Genomic DNA, 21,951 nt, shown 5'->3' on the forward strand with positions numbered 1-21,951 from the left:
CTTAATCCCAGGGTCGTGGGTTCAAGCCCCACATTGGGTGCCAGAAAGGACTGTCATGGTTTAACCCCAGCCAGCAGCTAAAGCACCACACAGCTGCTCGCTGACTCCCCCTGCCCCGATGGGATGGGGGAGAGAATCGCAAGAGTAAGAGTGAGAAAAACTGGCTTGAGATAAGAACAGTTTAATAATTGAAATAAAGTAAAATAGTAGTAGTAGTAATAACAATATAATAATAACAGTAATAATAATATAATAATAACAGTAATAATAATATACAAAGCAAGTGATGCACAATGCAATTGCTCACCACCTGCCGACCGATACCCAGACAGTTACAGTTCCTGAGCAGCAATTGCTGCCCTCCGGCCAACTCCCCCCAGTTTATATACTGAGCATGACGTCATATGGTACGGAATAGCCCTTTGGTCAGTTTGGATCAACTGTTCTGGCTGTGCCCCCTCCCAGTTTCTTGTGCACCTGGCAGAGCATGGGAAGCTGAAAAGTCCTTGACTAGCATAAGCAGTACTTGGCAACAACTAAAACATCAGTGTGTTATCATTATTCTCATACTAAATCCAAAACACAGCACTATGCCTGCTACTAGGAAGAAAATTAACTCTATCCCAGCCGAAACCAGGACAAGACAGCAGTATGGAGGAGATGAGTCACTATGTGTTGCATTTACAATAGTGTGCATGTGTAACTGGTGTCAGAATTCGTCGCAGGAAAATGAATAGTCTCCTGCAACTACCAAAATAAGAGTTTATTGTTGAAAAAATGAAGTTATATTTATGATAGACTGGAAAATCTGACAAAAACAAGTGTTTACAATTCAAAGTGCTGCTCTTACCAATATAATTTATAAACGGCAATGACTATGAACAAAGGAAAATTATTGAGTAGGCATTTTGTTTATGACAGTCTTTTACTTGCAACCAATGGCAAGGGAGAGAAGGTGTCAACATGTGAGAAGATGTCAGACTATCCTTAGAAAGCATTTTGCCTCCTCACATGCATCTCCTACCCTCCTCCATGACAGAGGCACACAGCACAGACGGCAGCTGTCTCAGGGAGTAATCTCAAAGGCAGGCTTGGCTTACCATGACACCAACAAGGTTTCAAGGTCTTTTGAATTGTAGTGCGAGCCAAGAGCTCCCCACGACCACTGTACATCCAAGATGTGGGGCAACTTGCTTCTTACCATGAAGACGACAGGAGCCGCAGACCCAGGGGCTCCCACTAGCTCTGAACAGAAGGCACTCATATTTGTAATAGCTGTGCCCATGGGTTTTCCTGCATGTTTCTGGCTTCCAAGACTGCTGTGATCAGCCTGCCAAGTTTGAGGCCAGCAGCATCCCCAGGGATACTTGCAGAAGAGCCCTATGGTGGCCTTCACCTCTGTAGCTCAGTGACATGTCTTTGCAGCCACATTCAATGTGGTTCATCATTCATGTGCAGGGACACTTCTGCTGCTCAGCTTCAACTCAGACCCACACTGGGCAGGTCATGATATGCTGGCTGTGGACACCCATCTAGCTGGGCTTTACTCTCATCACCTGGCAGATGAATGGGCAGAGCTGACTTCATTCAGCTAACTGCAATCTGGTTTCTTTTCTGATTTTAAATCAGATTTCTCTCCATTTCCTTAAGAGATTAACTAAATCTCTACAACCAACCCATGCCTTTCATGAGCCACAGCATAAACAGGCAGCAACATCTTTATGTGGAGTGGAGCCAGAGCTTCTTTTACATCAAGTAAAAGTAGTACAGTGTGGGTCAGCGGCCCACACTATAAATCAGTAAGTGCAAGAATTCCACGGTCTTTGGCAGCTGCACTTCTCACAAACATCTTTTTGTTTATCCTGAGGTCAGATTTGCAATTACAGACAAGAGAATCTGTTTTCCCTTGTAGCTGTACCTAGGTTGGCAACCACATGGCTCTGACTTCTAGGTTTTCTGGTGTTGCCTGGATTTGCTGCATACCAGTGAGCCTGGGTCAAGACTCGGGTCACTAGTTTGAGAGGTTACATGATGCTACATCTGGTTATTTAGATGCTACATCTTGGGTAGTGGTTTTCTACCACTTTCCCTCAGGTTTTTTACCTAGGTGTCACACAGCCACCATGTATCAAAGTGAATACATTCACATCGGCCACTGTCACTTGGGTTAAGTACTGGTGAGGAGAACTGCTCTTTCTATTGCTGTTCAGAAATCACATGGCACCATCATGAAGCTTGCCACTGAGAAATAACTCTCATAGACGGATGGATGGGCATGGACATAGCTGCAGAACATGCAGCCTTTAGCAAGCATGCATAGGATTTTAAGATGTGTTTGTGCAACTTCATCAGTCCCCAAAAACTAGGTGGTAGGGTCAAGAAGACAAAGCCACTGGGGAAATAAAGAGAAAGGCTGCGTTACAAACTTCCATTCGGATTTCCCACTCGGAATAAGCACAAAACAAGGCCAGTGCATGGGCATGTGATGTTCTTCCACACAAAAGATTATCAGAAATAATATTTCCCTTCTTTAGAGTAGAAGAGCACCAATGACTTCCCCTTTAATAACTCAACCTAATGTTAAAGCTCTTCTCAATTCCTTCAGCCTTCCTACCAGTGAAACGGGATGAAAAAAAATTTTGTTCTTCTCAGCAAGACATTAGCCACAACTGGAATGTTTCATGAGAAGTTAAGTAAGTATTTGAAGCCAAAAAACTTAAAATAAATGTGGGTGGAAAAACACATCAAAAGAAGAATGACAAAAATAGGCATCATATCATGGAACAAGGTTAGGATACATTTAAAACAAATGCATGTATATTAATATCCCAAAACAGTTACCTTGGTCACAGAAACCACCCTAACACCATACTGCAGTGCCACCAGGCACTAACACACTAGGATAATCCTGTTCTAATACTTCTGAGCCAAATGGGATTATACTCATGGCCTTTCCATGTTTCTCACAGTTTTTCTTGGATGTTCCTACCAGGCTCAGGAGAGTGCCAGACAGCACACAGCAACAAAGCACTCAGAGGCTGGAAACAACAGCTTGGATTATACGTATAATCCACACAGATGAGGCTGTTCAGGTAACAAGGAATTTTCCTGCTTGTGCAATCCTGCACCCCAAATTTATCCACGTCTTTTCCAGGCTGGGACTGTGAATCTTTAGAAAAGCTCAGTGGAAATTCACAGGGCTCAGGCATACTGGAGGACTGACAGCTGGACACTACAGAGCAATGCATTCTTTCAAATGTAAATGGACAAAACATGGTCATAAGTGTCAGGGAAATGTAAAAAAAAAAAAAAAAGAAAAGAAAAGAATATGAAAATTTGGGCCTCCTTACCCGTCATACAGTCTTTGTTCTGTGTCAAGGGATTCTATTTGCTTCCTTCACTGGCACAAACAAAATTATTCCCATTAGCCCCAAGGAGAGGTGACAGCTAGCTACGCAAGCGAGAGATGGATTCTGTTCTGCATCACACAAAATCAACAAAACAGTCAAATGTGTTCTAGCTCAACAACTGTCTTCATTTTTTTTTATTTGCACTAACAGCAATGATGATGTGATAAAAGTCGCCAAATGAATGTGGCATGATTACCATGTCGGGTGGCTGGGAGAAGTCCCTGGCATGAAGCTGGGGAATGTATTTGGTGAATTTTATTGAAAATATTATAAAAGATACTGAAAAGTCATTTTTCTAGAATTATCTTTCAACAACACACTGTCCTAGCTTCTGAAAAGCCCTATCCATTTATGTTAGGAGGATTTGAACTAAAATGTCTTCCTTCAGTAGAGATGCTTATTACTTGAGACAAGACTAGAGGAACAAAGCAATTACATAACCTTCCTCCTGTATTTTTGATTTGGCATACACAGTTCACAAGAATAGTTCCAACTTAATACACTTAATACATTTTGAATTAGGCTAACTGTGACTTGACAAAACAGCAGAGCTCTTTTAATTAAAAAATAACTAAAATATCATCAGATGAAAAACTTGGCATTTCTCATCTATTTTGCACTAACAGAGGCTGCAAACACACAGACTCATTTCAAAAAATTATGTTGCAACTCTCCCATACTTCTGATACTTGTTAAAGGATACTGCTGCTAAATTTTTTTGGGGAGTAATCATTTGTCCATTTATGATTTTGAACAAAAAAAATCTTCCAATCTTTGTCAAAAAGGGCAACAAAGAAGGAATCGGATAAAATATAAATACAAGCACTAGTATTGGAAACAAAATATTTAATTACACTAAGAATATTTAAACTAAAATTAAAATAATTTTACAGTTAAAAAATTAAAGTGCCCATCAATTAAGATTTTTTTAACTGGAAACATTTTCTCTGTATAAAATAATACAAATCTAAATCCATCCGTGGAAAATGTATGTATTTTTGATATAGAATTGCAGACTGGTTTGGGTTGGAAGGCATCTTTAAAGATCATCTAGTCCAACCCCCCTGCCATGGGCAGGGACACACCTTTTACTAGATCAGGTTGCTTAAAGCCCCACCCAACCTGACTTTAAACATTTCCAATGATAGGGCAAGGATGTATATCATCAGAGGAAGTTATCCAAATATAACTAATGTAATATATTTATTGCACTGTTTTGCTAATGCTATACTACTTTGGGCAGGGGGAAGCATTCCTCTGCTATTTCCCAGTGATACAAATATAGAACAAAGCTGTCATGACCTGAAGTGGCTAGAATGATACATAATGATTTCACCTGGCCTTTGAAGCCAGCAGCAGGTCTGACACCAATTGCAGGTGAAGAATCAGAGCTTTATCACTGGAGGTACAGCCACCCCAATGCTACATCCAAGCAATGAAATAAGCCAATCAATAACCTGCACATTCACTGCAGGTATCACACAACCTTCTTTTCTTGTTCAGCAATAAAAAGCAGTAGCAAAGAAACAAATCATGTGATATCTCACCTCGCTATCTTGTCACTGCAGGACATGGTAAGTAGCCTTTCTCCTTGCAATACACCATCCCACGTCTGGATAGTGGTAGTAGAACGCACAGGGATGGTCCCTTCCCCAGATTCTATTTTTGTTCGTAGCTGTCCTCTCGCTTTACGGTTTGGATGCCTGTCCCCTTGATCTAAATGACAAAAATCACTTACAATCAGCTGAGAAACATTCTCAAAGTGTTTTACAGATAGCATTACAATAAGAAGAGTCAATTAAGGGTATTTGCCTGTGTAACTGCTGGCTTGCATAACAATTTCCATTCCTTCTTGCAAATTAGCTACAGCATCAGACATCTCTCACAAATACTGTCTTCTAAAACACACTTGCAATTAAACCAAGCTTTCCATGAAGGAGCAGTACGCAGCAGGTAGCTCTTCAATTCTATTCTGCGTGTTACAGTGTTAGAATGAAGTTAACAGACAGATCAAGAAAGGGGCAGGCAGACAACCGGCGTTAAAAGATGGAAACAGTGAAACGGTTCGGTTAGTTCTGTACAAATACTTGCTGACTCACTGGCTTATCTTTGCTAGCATTCAGACTCTTCAAGACCACATGATGGATCAGTCTATACTTAACTTCTACCACACAGGAAGAACAGCTCAGATTTTATTAGAAGACACCTTTGTCTAACACACATCTACACTAAAAGGAAAGAAGACACCTACATTTTAACTGTGCCACTTCTACATGCTCAAAGAATACTTTAAACTCCCTTGCTTCAGTAGGACTGCTGTCATACCCTCTTGTGCTGCTTCGTGCGGTGAGAAAATCCTAGCATCGCCACAAGGAGATGTGCTGATATAGAGATGAAACTGCACATTCTCCTTCAGCTTAAACCCGCCTTGCTCCGATTTGATAAAAATGGATTTTTGTTGATCATCTTTATTGCTGAAACAGAGAATAAAGCTAGAGTTAAAACTGACATTAACACGCAAATAACCATAAGCTGGGCAGTCTTTTAATAGGCATTAAAAACAAAGACAGGATGTCTGGAAATTTTACAGTATAAATCTAACAGTAATTACAATTAACAAAATTAAAAGATCATTGAGACGAGAAATAGAGAGCCCTTGACATCCCCAGATGTCAAGAGCTTTCAGGCACTTACCAACAAATGAAAAATCCTCACCCTTTAGCCCACTTGAGATTATTTTGATTTACATGTTTGCAGTTTACAAAATGATTCCCAATTATTTTTTCTCTCCCCCCCCCTCTCATGACTGACACCTAACTGAATACATATTTTGTTAAAGTCAAACTTTAGGGCAAAGGGCCTGAGTACTAAATTAAGCATCCTAATGCAACAGGACAAGTGTTTCACATTGAAATAATTAAGACAGATGTTTTACACAGACACCTTTTCAGCTCTGCATGATCAGCTCATCCTCCTTTTCCCTCCAGCTTACCTTAGATAAAGCTCAAGTTGCGTATACAGAAATTTAAGCAGGCACCGGCGAGATATAATTTCTGCATGGCAATCATTTAATGCAAGACCACGATCACTCATGTATTCACCATTGATGCATTTTGTTCCTGTAGAAACACTTATTACCAGGGCATCTTTCACATCTGTACCTGCAAAACAAAATTTCAGGAAGAAGATGCAATTAAAATCACAAATAATCTAGCAAGTGATCTTCTTGCAGAACCCAGACAAGGCTCCCTTTTTTGGTTTTTTGTTTGCATCTTTAAAAAAAGTTTTTTCTTCTGCTACTTTCTTTAAAGCAAAAGCTTCACTCAGCTATACCCTCCCTGTACCAGTACGGTCTATGGTTTTTGTTGGTTCTTCATGTTGGAGTTCAGACAAGTTAGAAACTGAAAACCTGCAGTAAAAAATTGCTGCTTCAGGCAGTGCTTTTTTCCTGAGCCCCAGGCAGCCAGCTACCTTCCAGCATGTACCTACCTTCTGGCCACCTATGTAGATATTCATAGCGATTTTAGAAATCTGAAAGGCACTGATTTATTAAAACAGCAACACTATATGGAAGGGTATTAAGCCAACAACAGGAGAGGTAAGACTAGGGAATGAAGGCGTTTAAATGCTTAAACCACTGTAAAGCTTATCAGCAGTATAATACTTCTAGAAGTGTAGCTCTTGGTACTAAATCATTCTGTACAATAGAATTAAAAAAATATTTTGGGTGTTTTCTATACAGAGAACTGTCTTTATCACATACCAAAAGAAAAAAAAAGGTCAGCTGCATAAAGAATTCAGAAAAATGGGTCAAAAATGTTACATCCCTCTAACAAAACACTCAGCAAAAAAAGCCCCAGCAAGGCACACTAATTCCTCTGAAGCTCTTGAGGCCTCACCAGCAGAGGCAGATAGTGGTCAAGCCCTGCCAAATGCCTTCTGCTGTCTTCCTCCCACAGAATACTTACTGCAGTATGGAGAAGCAGAAAAACCACCTTCAATGCACCCCAAGTACCTAGAGTTGAGGATCCTCCCATAACCACCTGGCTGCACAATGGCAGTGCCAATATAAGGGGCATAACTAGTAATTAGTAAGGGCATTGGTAACTGAGTAATTAGAAAGGTAATTGAGACATGGACTGTTTGAGCTCTCACTCCTGATGAAATACATGGCCTTAAAAAAATGAACCTGAGCCCAGCTGCCCCCTCCTGCCCACAGGGCTGGAGGAGATGACCATGGAGGAGAAGCAGAGAACCACTTCACTCTGCAACATAAAGCTGTGCAATGGGGTCATCTAGTTCCAGGGGTTCCCCAGACATGTATCCATGCAAAGATGGTTTCTAATTCTGTGTAAAGCTATTTCTTCAGTTAATCAAAATGTATTCACATGTTAATTAAGTCTCAGTTCTTTGGTCACATGGCTCTTCTGGGAATTGTGGACATAGGACTGTAACTACAATAAAAAGTTGTTAAATATCACAAAACATATATTAAACTACAGCATGTTCCTCACAGGGCTTTGCATTTGGGGCTAAAATGGTGTTGGCACCACACAAATGTTTTGGCTGTTGCTGAGCAGTGCTTGAGGAGCATCAAGGCTTTCTCTCCAAACCTCCCAAAGGCCAGTGTGCTGGGAGTGGGCAAGAACCTGGGAAGGGACACAGCAGGGACAGCTAAGCAAGAGTGACAAAGGGATATCCCACACCATAAGTGTTGTGCTCAGCAACAAGAGCCCAGGGAAAGGCAGAGAGGATGTTCGAGGCTACAGCATTTACCTACCCATGAGTCTTCTCACCCTTCTTCCATTCTCTCCCCATGCCCCAGGAGAGGGCAGCAATCAAGAGGCTGGGTGGGTGTTTGACTGCTGGTCAGGGTCAGCCCACCACAGATGTCTTGTGACAGAGTTTGGGCCACACTGCCCCATTGTCACAGTCCCCTGGGCCTAGAGCATGCAGTTATCATCTACCCTAACCAGCACCCTCAGACCTCTCTGGTCTGTGGAGGAGGCCCCTACAAACATCGCTGCAGGAGGAAAGGGCTGGTGTTGCCCAAATCACTAAGGGAAGGCTATACATTTATCACCAATATCCATCCGACTCATACAACTAATTGAGGACATTTCATTACAGGCCCAAAATGAATGTCCCATAAAGGGTTCAGATGGACTGAAGACCAAGATAAATCTTAGCCCGAGGAAAATTTAGCAGCAGCATGGTCACAAATCAGCTTAGAGCAGAACTTCACTGTTTTGGGTGATCTCGCAGAGCATGGATCTCATGCCAGCAATCAGAGAACCATGACATTACTGCTCCCTGTACATGCACATCAGTGTCAGCTGCCAAAACAGAAGCTGTTTTCTTCAGATATTTTTACTAAACTGATTGAGATACAAAGGAATAAGAATAAAATACAGCAAGAAAAATTCTAACAAAGTACAAAACCTTAAAAATTTGGAAAGCAAGCATAATTTGTTACATAATATGCCAAAAACCAAGAATGCCATCTGTGTGACCAATGCGGTGAAATTTATTTTAGATTTACTTTCAAAAAGTTGCACTATTACTTTTAAAAGATACACGTATTTTGTAGACCATGAGTTATCTCAGATGTCTCAATCCTGTCTTCTGACAGGAATTCTGTGGAAACAGAAGTATTTGCAGGTCTAATTTTCTTGTAATTATCTTTAGCCAAGATCTAATTGCTATATTTAGTGCACCTTGAAATTAAAAGAGTAAAAATATATTTCAATACTGGTTGACTGAAAAAAGATAGTTTCCTAGAATGCAAACAGAGCTTTCACATTTAAGCCGTTAAAATAGTAGGTTTTTTTTTTCTTTACCTGTTGTCATGACAATTCCAGCAAGGACTTTTCTACGTGCATGTGGAGATGTGAAATTTTCTGTCAAATCACTGAATTTATCTACAACCAAGCGTGCAACAGCATCAGCTAAAACCTGTAGGATCACACAGAAATGCACATTAGAAAATTAAATAAATATTTTAAAAATTACAGCAGCATTAGGTTATAAAGATTTGCATTTCTAAATGATTTGACACAATAAAACAAATTTTTATTGTTCACTTTAAAAAAGGACATTAAGGCATCAGCAGTATGTCAAGGAGGTGGTTGGGTCCAATTTTCAGGCATACTGAGCACTTGCAGCTCTTTTGTAAGTGGAAGCAGAGCTCTGTGTGCTCCATGTCTATTAAAACAGGGTCAGACAGCCCTAAGCCAAGCATCAAAGTACCTAATGCTCATGATCGTTAGGAACATTTGAGGCTTAGGAGAACAACTGGGTAGACAGATAAGTCTATACTTTCATGCTCAAACCTCAAAACGGATCATTTCACTGTCCTCAACATTGGACCTGACAAGAAGATTGAAGTGCAAAAACCAGGCTCCTCAAACAAACATGTAAAGCTTTTATAACAATTGAATTCATTATCTAGCTATTATATAAATAAGAACAAAACTGTTTTCAACACCAGTTAAACACTGTCTATTTCTTATTTTCACAAGACATACAAATTTAGGAGTAGAAAATGTCAATGTATAACCCAAAATAAGCTCTCTCAAAATTAGGAAAGATTTCTCTCTTTCACCTTCAGGAAAATTGGAACAATAACAGTCACAGCCTTGTATCTTGCCAACAGGGTTAGCAAGCAATGTTGTTCAGTAAGGGGAGCTAACTTCGAAGAAAACTTCAAAATACCAGTCCTGCTCTTGTTGAACAACAGTTCAGTTCAACACTCCAGCTAATCTCACCTGCTGTTTTTAAGGCAGCTGGAACCATAACAGCTAAAAGAGATGAGTCAAGATCAAATTCTTGAATTTTCACCTGAAAAGAAACTGAAAACCAGGGCAATCTGTGCAACACCATCGCGAGCACAGCTGGTTGCTCCCAAGGGAGTGACTGAGAAAGGCAAGTTACATACTAGACGGCATGATGAGCAGTCCCCAGGCTGGCAGGAGAGACAGGGCAGCCCGTCCCCACCCATCTTCCACCAGCACTGGGACCGGCAGCTGGAGAGGAGGAGTGGACAGCCAGGGAGGGAGTTCAGATCCCTACCTCAGGGCACCAGGAGTAGAGCTTGATCCAGTTGTCCATGTGTCGGCACCCAGCAGTATCTGAGATGTTCTGGGGTAACCACCTGGCCCACAGGTTGACACACCAGAAGGACACTGTGTCATACCTGCCAGCACCATGCAGATGTCTTACATACCCAAGAGCATCCAACATGGTGCTAAACACACACACAAGCAACTACAACAAGCCCAAAAGGACACTTGTGGCTGAGAGTCTTCTGCTTACAAACTGTCTTTGGCCTTTCAGTAATGGAAGATGATCACCACCCTCACCCCTAGAAGGGGCTCAAGGCAGATCAACAGAGCTGATGGGCAGCAGTGTACAGAGCTTGGAGGCACCCACTTGAAATGGCACAAACTCTTGAACACAATCAGTTCTAAAAACAGACTGCCAGGGTGAAAAGAAAAGAAAGAAAAGAAAAAGAGGGTTTGAAGACTGCCAGTCTGATTCACCACCATTTTCTTAACAACACTCATGAGTACCGACAGCCTAGAAATAATGTGGAGGAACTCTCAATGTTAACTTCCTTCTGGAAAAGCTTTAGCAGCCAAGGAAGCAATAATTAAAGCTCACGTGTCATGATTTCAGAGCTCGACAGCTTTTTCCAGAAACTGACTGGAGACAGTGACCAGCAGTCAATGGCAACTGAGGTCACATCTGTACCAAGTGTTGGTCCATGTTTTGCAATTGCACAACTTACAGAGTCAGAAGACTCTCAACATTGCAAATACAAATTTTCTTGATGCATTTGAATGGACTGCAACTCAGAAACTCTTATCAACAGATTGAGAAATTTTTCAGGAACACAGTTTTGCTCAGAGGCTACAAACATGTCTGGTCAGGCACTGATTTTCAAACAAGGTCTTTCTGCTGCTGGACCCAAATTGTGTTACAATCTGTGCTCTGACAGCACCATGACCACGCAGCGCAAAATCTGCATTTAATTGTACTAGTACTTACCTAATGCAGAAAGCTGACTTGAATGCAAATACACAAAAGAAAAATAATGAGCAACAGTTTTATTATCACCCTGGTTTTAGAAACAGAAAATTAATACGCAAAAGGCTTACATGATTAACTTCCCTGCAGCCACACGGGCAGATCACTGCAGGGACAAGAAACAGAGTCCCCATTCCAGTGTTTTATTCATAGCCCCACTGCATAATTATGGATACTGCTTCCCAGCTGCAAGTTTTATGCTCTCATTTCTGTAATACGTGTATTTTTCTGCTCTACCTTACATCATGATGTGCCGGACAGAACAACACAGCTGGCAGCTGACAAGCTACCAGGCAATGTAAAATCATGCTGAATGACATTATGATGGAATATACTAGTGAAACAAACTTTTCCAAATAGGGATGGACCTGATCCACAAAGAGAATACATGCTTCACAGAGGCCTCAAAGCCTGCCAGAAAGGCTTGCCATCCAGGTAATAAACAATATGGGTCACCCCTTCTCAAAAAGTGTGAGAATGATGACTGGTAACTGGAGGAGTCTTCTCCAACACTGAGCTACACAAAAACACAGAAGTTCAGCACGTACCAGAAATGGTGATTCCAAAATGCTGAACCAAAATTGACCAGTTGCCAAGAGTGAACACAGAGGAACGCTTCTTCCAGGATCACGAAACACGGGTAACCCACTACACAGATCCTCAACCTACCCAACCAAATGGAGATTGATCTACAGAGGCATGTGATTACCCATTCCCTGGGGGAACCACGGCTAGCTTGAGGGGGTTCTTATCAAGAGGTGGGAACTAAAACTGCCAGGCATTTCTGGAAAGAAACCCATGGCCAACTTACCTTGCCAATACTGTTGACAAAAAGGCTACGTGAACAGCAATTGAGTAGGATGCTTGCATATAGGGTGGACACATTAGCTTTTTCCAAAAAGATTATTTTTTTCAGATAATAAGCAAAGCAGAGGAAACTGTGGTGTTGGTATACAAGTGAGAACACAGTGAGTCCCTCTGGGAAGATGTAAGCTGGCACAGAAGGATGAGATGGGGCTGCATCTCAAACAGTGTGGAACTAAGCTGCTGGCAAAGAAACCTAAAAATGCTTGAATGAACATGAAGCCAGACACTGGGGAGGGGATAAGAAGGACTAAGCAGAACTTAAGTGAGACAAAATGACCGCTAGAGATGCAAACAATGCAGGAGGAACTGTAGGGGAGGGGGGGAAAAAACCACTGCCAGAAAACAGGCAGATGTATTAAAGACTTTTTTATTCTGTTTGATACTCAAGTTGCATGACAACAGGTGGGTGGAGAGGAATAAACGCTATTAAATGTCTACAGATTTAGTTACTAAGGTTTTGGTCTTTTATAAGAATACTCACCCCAATAAATTAGAAGAATTATCCTTTTCTCCCAGGTGGTCTATTACATTAACATAGTTAACAGTCACTAAGAGCATGGAAGAGATGGGAATAAGGCAGGCTATGAACAGACCACTGCAGCATCGGGAACAAGACATACTGGCCTAAAATGATGTCCTTGCTGGCCCCATCTCAAAACCAAGGACTTGAAGCTGTCTCCACACCAAGCCCAGGTCACTGACCAGCCTGGGTAGGGATCTTTCACTTCTCATTCTGACTCTACTCCCTTTCATATAAATAAGTATTAATTGGAACAGAAATTGAACTTAGAATAATAGAATCATAGAATCATTTAGGTTGGAAAAGATCTTTAAGATCATCCAGTCCAACCATTAACCTAATATTACCAAGTCCACACTAAACCAATTAAGGGTAGACTAGACTAAACCATGTCCCCAAGTGCTACGCCTACCCATTTTTTGAACGCTTCCAGGGATGGTGACGCTACCACCTCTCTGGGCAGCCTGTTCCAATGCTTGACTACTCTTTCCGTGAAGAAATTTTTCCTAATATCCAATCTAAACCTCCCCTGGCACAGCTTGAGCCCATTTCCTCTTGTCCTATCACTAACTACATGGGAGAAGAGACCAACACCCACCTCACTACAACCTCCTTTCAGGTAGTTGTAGAGACCGATAAGGTCTCCCCTCAGCCTCCTCTTCTCTAGGCTAAACAATCCCAGTTCCCTCAGCCGCTCCTCATAAGGCCTCTGCTCCAGACCCTTCACCAGCTTCGTTGCCCTTCTCTGAACACGCTCCAGCACCTCAATGTCTTTCTTGTATTGAGGGGCCCAAAATTGGGCACTGTATTCCAGGTACGGCCTCACCAGCGCTGAGTACAGAGGGACAATCACCTCCCTGCTCCTGCTGGCCACACTATTCCTGAGACAAGCCAGGATGCTGTTGGCCTTCTTGGCCACGTGGGCACACTGCTGGCTCATGTTCAGCCGGCTGTCTACCAACACCCCCAGGTCCTTTTCAGCCAGGCAGCTTTCCAGCCACCCTTCCCCAAGCCTTTAGCCTTGCATGGGGTTGTTGTGACCCAAGTGCAGGACCCAGCACTTGGCCTTGTTAAACCTCATACAGTTGGCCTCGGCCCATCAATCCAGCCTGTCCAGGTCCCTCTGCAGGGCCATCCTACCCTCCAGCAGATCAACACTCCCGCCCAACTTGGTGTCATCTGCAAACTTACTGAGGGTGCACTCAATCCCCTCATCCAGATCATTGATAAAGATATTAAACAAGGCTGGCCCCAAAACTGAGCCCTGGGGAACACCGCCCGTGACCGGCCACCAACTGGACTTAACTCCATTCACCACTACTCTCTGGGCTTGGCCACCCAACCAGTTTTTTACCCAGCGAAGAATACGCCCGTCCAAGCCATGAGCTGCCAACTTCCCAAGGAGAATGCTATGGGAGATGGTGTCAAAGGCTTTGCTAAAGTCCAGGTAGATGATGTCCACAGCCTTTCCTTCATCCACCAGGCGGGTCACCAGGTCATAAAAGGAGATCAGGTTGGTCAAGCACGACCTGCCTTTCATGAACCCATGCTGGCTGGGCCTGATCCCCTGGTTGATCTGCACTTGCCTGTTGAGTTCACTCAAGATGAACCACTCCATAATCTTTCCTGGCATCGAGGTCAGGCTGACAGGCCTGTAGTTCCCCAGGTCCTCCTTCCAGCCCTTCTTGCAGATGGGCGTCACATTGGCAAGCCTCCAGTCATCAGGGACCTCCCCTGTTAACCAGGACTGCTGATAGATGATGGAGAGTGGCTTGGCAAGCTCCTCTGCCAGCTCCCTCAGTACTCTCAGGTGGATCCCATCTGGCCCCATAGACTTGTGAGCATCCAGGTGGCATAGCAGGTCATTAACTGCTTCCTGCTGGACTATGAGGACTCTATTCTGCTCCCCGTCCCTGTCTTCCAGTTCAGGGGGCTGAGTACCCTGGTGATAACTGGTCTGGCTATTAATGACTGAGGCAAAGAAGGTGTTAAGTACCTCAGCCTTTTCCTTGTCCTTGGTGACAATGTTCCCCCCCACATCCAGCAAAGGATGGAGATTCTCCTTGGCTCTCCTTTTATTGTTGATGTACTTGTAAAAACATTTTTTATTATCTCTTACAACAGTGGCCAGACTGAGTTCTTGCTGGGCTTTTGCTTTTCTAATTTCCTCCTTGCGTGACCTAACAAGATCCCTGTGCTCTTCCTGAGTTGCCTGCACCTTCTTCCAAAGGTGGTAGACTCTCCTTTTTTCCCTGAGTCCCCGCAAAAGCTCCCTATTCATCCAGGCCGGTTGTCTTCCCCGCCGGTTGGTATTATGGCACATGGGGACAGCCCGCTCCTGCACCCTTAAGACTTCCTTCTTGAAGAAGGCCCAGCCTTCCTGGACCCCTTTGCCTTTCAGGACTGCCTCCCAAGGGACTTTCCCAACCAGCATCCTGAACAGGCCAAAGTCTGCCCTCCAGAATTCCACGGTAACAGTTTTGCTGCCCCTCCTCCTATGTCACCAAGAATCGAGAACTCTATCATATTGTGGTCGCTAAGCCCAAGACGGCCTCTGACCACAACATCTCCCACAAGACCTTCTCTGTTTGTAAACAGCAGGTCAAGTGAGGCACCTCCCCTGGTAGGCTCACTTACCAGCTGCATCAGAAAGTTATCTTCCACACACTCTAGGAACTTCCAGGACTGTTGCCTCTCTGCTGTGTTGTATTTCCAGCAGATGTCCAGCAAGTTGAAGTCCCCTACAAGAACAAGGGCTGGCAATTGCAAGACTTCTGCCAGCTGCTTGTAGAACGCTTCATCTACCTCTACATCCTGGTTGGGTGGTCTATAGCAGACTCCCAACAGGACGTCTGCCTTGTTGGCCTTCCCCCTCATCCTTACCCATAAGCACTCGACCTTATCATCACCATGTCAAGCTCTATACAGTCAAAACACTCCCTAACATACAGAGCCACCCCACCGCCTCTCCTTCCCTGCCTATCCCTTCTGAAGAGCTTACAGCCATCCAGTGCAGCACTCCAGTCATAAGAGTCGTCCCACCACGTTTCTGTGGTGGCGACTATGTCACCACACCAGGATGGTCTGCTGCACAAGAGCTTCCAGCTCCTCCTGTTTGTTGCCCATGCTATGTGCATTGGTGTAAATGCACTTGAGATGGGCTATTGATTTCTCCCCCAACATTGCCATGCCGCCCCTTGTATCTCACCTTCCCAGTGAGTGCCTTAACATCTGACATGCAGTTTCTCTATCCCCGCTCCTGCATTAAATTATTATTCAAAGTTGTGTAATTCAAAAAAGGAAAGACCTAAAATAGCTGACAGCTTGGTCGTTCAGGCATGTGAGCTCAAAGCTATTTTGGGTGGACTGTTCCTTTCTCTGATGAAGTTACAGTGAATCCACTTCTTTTCTACACCTACAGACTAATACTGGTTAATATATCTCTTGCAACAATGTTGTAGCAGAACCCCCCCCGATCATCGTGTTTTAAAATATTCCAAAGCTGATGAAGTTCAGGTCGGTCTGGATCTGAAGGAAGACCTTGGGCAGGCCATAGAGACCACCCCAGATGAATACTGGTGCACACCAGCGTGGTGGAACGAAAGGCAGCAGGAGCAGGGGCACTACGTGGGCTGACAGCACCCAGCTCTCATTGAGGACCTGACCCAAGACTTCCCAATCTTTTGTGCTCTCCTTGGATCCCCAGTGATCCTTCTCAAGCACAAATGTTCTCCCTCAGCTTTATTTCTTCTTACCTTCACAGTTTAGGGCTTAAGTGAACATTCACAAGCTGATGAGCAGTTGTAGTGCCCACAGTAAGTAAAATCAAGGTCCATTATCCTCTCCCCTGACAGTGACCAGCACACACAATTCAGACAAGGTGCAAACATACCTACACTAATAAAACAGGGTAATTATTTTCTAGTGTTCCAAAGTTTCCTCTATTTATTTAAAGGAATTGCAACCTGGCAGTAGATTCTCCCCCTGCTTATGCAAATGTATCTTTTACATTTCTGCCAAGTACACAGCAATTATTCCAAGATATTACTCATTAATTCCCATAAACACATTCAGTATTATCCTTTTGCTAGGTTTGAATCTGTTACATTCTCATTCTCCTGTATACACTAAGCAGTCCATTGCAATAAACTGCCTAGAACTCTTCAGTACCTCTGCAGAAGCAGCTTTCCCAGATCTCCAACCATTTTCATCATTAACTTGTATACCTTTCCTATATTTGAATAATTCTTTTATAGTTTCCCCCTGCCCCAGCTTGAACCAGGATTAACATAGCACTTCAAGCCAAAGTAGCCATTGCAGTACTGGTTCTCACTCCATTCTGTCTGCTTAACGTTTTGTTTCAATGCCCGTCCACAATGATATAGAGGATAAATTGAATTTCCAACACAATTAGGTGAATGATTAAAAGTATCCCCTCTAGTGGATTTTTTAAAATTAATTTCATCTGCAGCCACAGTGCTTATTTGTCTAGTGCAAGTTGCTTTCTCTTACAATAGTCCAGCTTTCACTAATCTAAATAACTCTATTTTTAAGCTTCAATATTTACAATTCCAATTCTCTAATTTCCACCTCTTTGCATCCTGACTAATCAGCTACCTTTTTAAGTAAACAGTTTGAGGAAATCTGGGAAATATAAAGCTTATATGGAGGTTTTCCTAACAGAGGCCATCAGTGGCCTAAAAAGGATACTTCCATCAGCAGGTTCCTACCATCTGATGGAAACAGCTTACACCAGTAATGCCAGCAGCTTGGACCAGCAGACTTTACTGAAAGTCACCAAGTGCCCTAGGGCACACCAGGATGCATGCCGCACATTCAAAACAAACAAGATGAGACTCTCCTTCCCGCAATACATACTTGAACTGTGGAACTTACTGCTACAAGGTGCTGTGGAAGCTGAAAGATTACAGAAGTTCAAGAAAGGGCTGAAATTCATGAGGGAAAACAATAATCCATCAAGGACTCTCAGATGGAAAGACACCATTTCTGTCTGAGAAAATCCTTGAGAGACAAACTGCTGAAGGTTAGAAGCATACACCGGGGAAGTACTGCTACCAATATGCCCTTTTCTCAGTTTTTTTCAAGGCATTTGTTACTGGCCTGAGTACTACTTTTAGTACTTTAGTAATACTGAGAAACGCCTCATGGCCTTCCTTGTGAAGTAGGGAGCGTTTAAGGGAAAAGAAAAAAAGGAGAGAAAACAAGTGATCTCTGGGAGACTTCTCGCTGGGTGATAAAGAGATCAAAAATGAAGGAACAGGGAAGTCCAACAGAGCATCCTCTGCTCCTGAGATGTCCAAGGATGTCCTTGTCGCATCTCCTGAGATGTGCAAGGCGCTGCTCAGCGGCAGGACTGGCTCCACAGGTGGAGACAGCCTCAGCCAACATCAGCATCCCCTGCAAACCTTCCGCTTCCTAGTGCTGGGGCTGCTGGCAGAGATGTGGCACTGGGGACAGGATGATGTCTGAGAAGGTGCTTTTGTCTGGCCTTTTCACCTGTCTTACAGGTGTGCACCGAAATAGGCTGCTCCAGTGTGGAGGAGAACCCAGTGGGCTTTAGAAGTAATGCTGAATACGCTGGATGGGAAGGGGGAGGTTGCTGATACTGCCTTGTGTAGACCCCATCCAAAGTCAGTTATTTATTCAGAGGCTTTTGATCAGCTTGTGATCATGGCTTTTGCTGTGGTCGAGTGCTCAACAATACTCTTTTCCCCAAATATCAGATTTGGACTTTGCACTAACAGTTTTCAAAAACCTGGTCACATCAACTTCCGTGTTTCATCTATAAATGTTTGACCCCTTTGTTTTCAGAAGTGATTTTAAAAGACTGTTCACATTTTGCTGTCTTCTCCAGTTCTCATCACCTATTAACTCTGCAGACCTATGGCAAGCCATGCACTTAAACGTTTTGATGATATTAATCTAAGTATGCTGAAACATGCAGTTTTCTTCCATGGAAAAGAATAAAACTTGAAGGACACACATTTTAGAGCCCTTGGTACGTCCCGTGGCTTATTGCAGAATACAGGTCACCCCCTTGCATTGAGGGGTGGGAAGTAAAGTGAGGATGGCTATCAGTTTACAAAGTGTAGCTAACCATAATAATATTTTCTTTGTTTTGGAGAGGCAAGTCCCTATAATGCAAGACTGATAACCTCTGCTATTTTAACACACTCGGTGCCAAGGTAATAAATGATATGCAGGAGGGCTGATTTTTTCAGCAGGGCATTTTCATCTGTTCTGAGGCACATGTTGAGTGACTTAACTGGCTTTAACTCACTTTCCGAGCAAACAGATTTTCCTCACCACAGGCAACATTGCTTCATTCCTCACAAAATGTCAAGCTGTAAACAGACAGATAAGCTTGCTTTGCAGAGACTGGTTTTAAATCTATTAAACCACAGGATCAGCATCTCGATAACCTACCCTACAGACCATAAGATTATACCTACACCCATTTTATAAGCTGATTTCTGATGTCAACTGCCCTTCTGTACCATCTGATAGCTTGCACGTGTATTTCTGCATTTAATTTCCCCTGGAGCGCCTGCAGCTATTGGGAGGTGTGGGATCACGGATATGCATTTCAGCCAATACTCACAACCACCACTGGAGCAGGGATCATCTCTCAACTCTTTCTGCTTGATTGCTTTTTCTCATGAGGCACCACAAATTAGTACACCAGCTACAGACAGGTTTTGAACCTGCCACCCAGGCAGTCAATTCCAACATCTTCATCGGCACAACCACACTGTACTTCTACTATTTCCACTGTGCATTTGGTATTCCGATTTTTCCTCCCCCTGCATGTTTCTAGCTTCCATTTTTTCCAACCCAATCAGCATTTTATTTCGTCTATGGGTTATAGCAAATCCTATCCTCATTTACATCATTCCTGTACTCTCCAATGTTTGCAACTTCACCCACTTTAGGATTATCTCCAAATTTAATATCTTTACACAACCTGAGTAAACACTCTGTAAAAAGATAAAACAACTTCACAGAGTTAAAAAAAAGATAAATAAAGCAGGACCTCAAAACACCACAAATGCTTAAATCCCTTATTAATCATTAATAAATACCAGACAAAAATCACGAATACATAACAGACCTTGATATAATTCCAATAATTTCACAGCTCATTATAATTAAAAGCAGGGTAATACAACACACCAAAGTGCAGAAAGGACAGTGATGTCCTGATCACAAGCTGATCAAAAGCCTCTGAATAAATAACTGACTTTGGATGGGGTCTACACAAGGCAGTACCAGCAACCTCCCCCTTCCCATCCAGCGTATTCAGCATTACTCCTAAAGCCCACTGGGTTCTCCTCCACACTGGAGCAGCCTATTTCGGTGCACACCTGTAAGACAGGTGAAATGCAAGCTAGCCCTGTATTGTTGTATACAATATGGGTATCAAGGTCAGTGTAGGAGTACTCGGAAAAATTTAAAATAGTGTTTGCATGGGTTGCTTTTTTGTTATTTAACACCATACCCTAGACTCGAATGCCCTGATCATCCCATAAGCTCTGGGACAGCTACCTGGGACTCAGTCAAAACCTGAAAAAGGCAAGGAGCTCAGAAAAACCCAGCACTACCCAACATTCCATCAAAGTTCCTTAAAGAAAAGAGGCTGTGTAAGCTGTTATATGCTGGGCTGCTGGGCAGAGAAACAACTTTACCCTCTTGGAATGACACCTCTTTCACATCTTACCTCATGCTCTTTCCCCCTTCCAGTTCCAATTTTCACCATTTTACTGATTCAAGAAGTAATAACACATCAATTACTGGCAGTGAAATTTTTTTGGTGTCTGGCACCAAATTTACTTTTAAAAGCACAGCAGAGAATACAGTCTGAAATTACTGAATCTACAGAAGAAACTGTAACTACCTGAAATAGCATGAACCTAGATTTGAAAACAAAGGAAATGAAGGAAACATTCATCAATAATGCAATAATAGTGCAACATTAAAAGAGAAAGTATACAGGAATTTCTAAATGATGCATATTGTCCATGCATTTTGAGAAAACAACATACTTAAAATAGTCCCATCTACTTATACTCTTCAACCCCACATTATCAATCAGACCAGTATCTTATAATTTTAATGAAATCTAAAACAATGTTTTTGAGATAGAAAAGATCAAAGCCTTGAAAAATCTCATAATAAACAGGAGAAAGTTGCAAAAAAGTCACAGGCAAGTATTTGAATTTAGACAGGCATATAATATCATTAAAAATACCCAAGAGACACAGTAGAAAGAGGGTAATTGGACAATCATTACTGTAGCTTGACTGGGGAGAAACACAGGCAAGCAAATAAGGGAGAATTTTTCCTCATTAAAAAATAAAAAATTACTCCATTCTAGCAACTTTAAATTTCTGGTCTGTGTCTGGTATATTTCATACTTTCCGTAGTTCATTAATGATTTAAACTATTTCTCATCCAGATTTGCTTGCCTAAGTAACTGACATATACTTATTAACTAATTTGATTAGAGCACAACCCTTTAGATGACAGCTATTTAACCACACATCCTGGATACATGCACTGCGAGTGTGTCATTTATTTAGACCCTGGAAATACATGGTGACTGCATCAGCCTCACTTAATCTGTCCTTGACTTCCATTACTCAGCTCTGTTAATGCCAGCAATTTCAGTTTGCAGAAGAGAACAATTTTCTTCTCTGCTAAAAACTGTTGTATCAAATAATAATTCTACTGCAAGTTGCAATTCTTACTTGAACTCCATCTAAGTCTTGCTGCCTAAGAGGAGCAAGATGCGATTCAACCTTTCCTCAGTACAAACCATAATCCAAGCTGGCACTGCACTAGGCTTGGTGCTCTCTTACATGACATGATCAAGGCTGAGGGTATCAGCAACAAAGCCTCCTCTCTGTCCAACAGAAGACAAAGAGTTCATGCAATTGTCAGAAGCCATAAGTGGACAAATCACCTAATATATATATACATACATATATCTATATATGCACACACACATCTACAGAAGCAGAATAAACAGCAGAAATGCTGTTCAAG

General features: G+C 42.5%; 1 protein-coding gene across 2 annotated transcripts in view; it reads right to left on the reverse strand.

The window, feature by feature from the left end:
* The window catches only part of ADARB1 (adenosine deaminase RNA specific B1), a 51,852-nt gene that overhangs the window by 21,745 nt on the left and 8,156 nt on the right, over window positions 1-21,951 (reverse strand). For both annotated transcript variants that reach the window (XM_075710211.1, XM_075710210.1), the window contains exons 3-6: window positions 9,251-9,365; window positions 6,403-6,571; window positions 5,736-5,884; window positions 4,958-5,126 (exon numbers count right to left, since the gene is read on the reverse strand). In XM_075710211.1, coding sequence (XP_075566326.1) covers window positions 4,958-5,126; window positions 5,736-5,884; window positions 6,403-6,571; window positions 9,251-9,365 — 602 coding nt within the window. The remainder of the gene's footprint in view (window positions 1-4,957; window positions 5,127-5,735; window positions 5,885-6,402; window positions 6,572-9,250; window positions 9,366-21,951) is intronic.

Source organism: Pelecanus crispus, chromosome 5 (genome assembly GCF_030463565.1).
Source record: "Pelecanus crispus isolate bPelCri1 chromosome 5, bPelCri1.pri, whole genome shotgun sequence".
Lineage (NCBI taxonomy): Eukaryota > Metazoa > Chordata > Aves > Pelecaniformes > Pelecanidae > Pelecanus > Pelecanus crispus.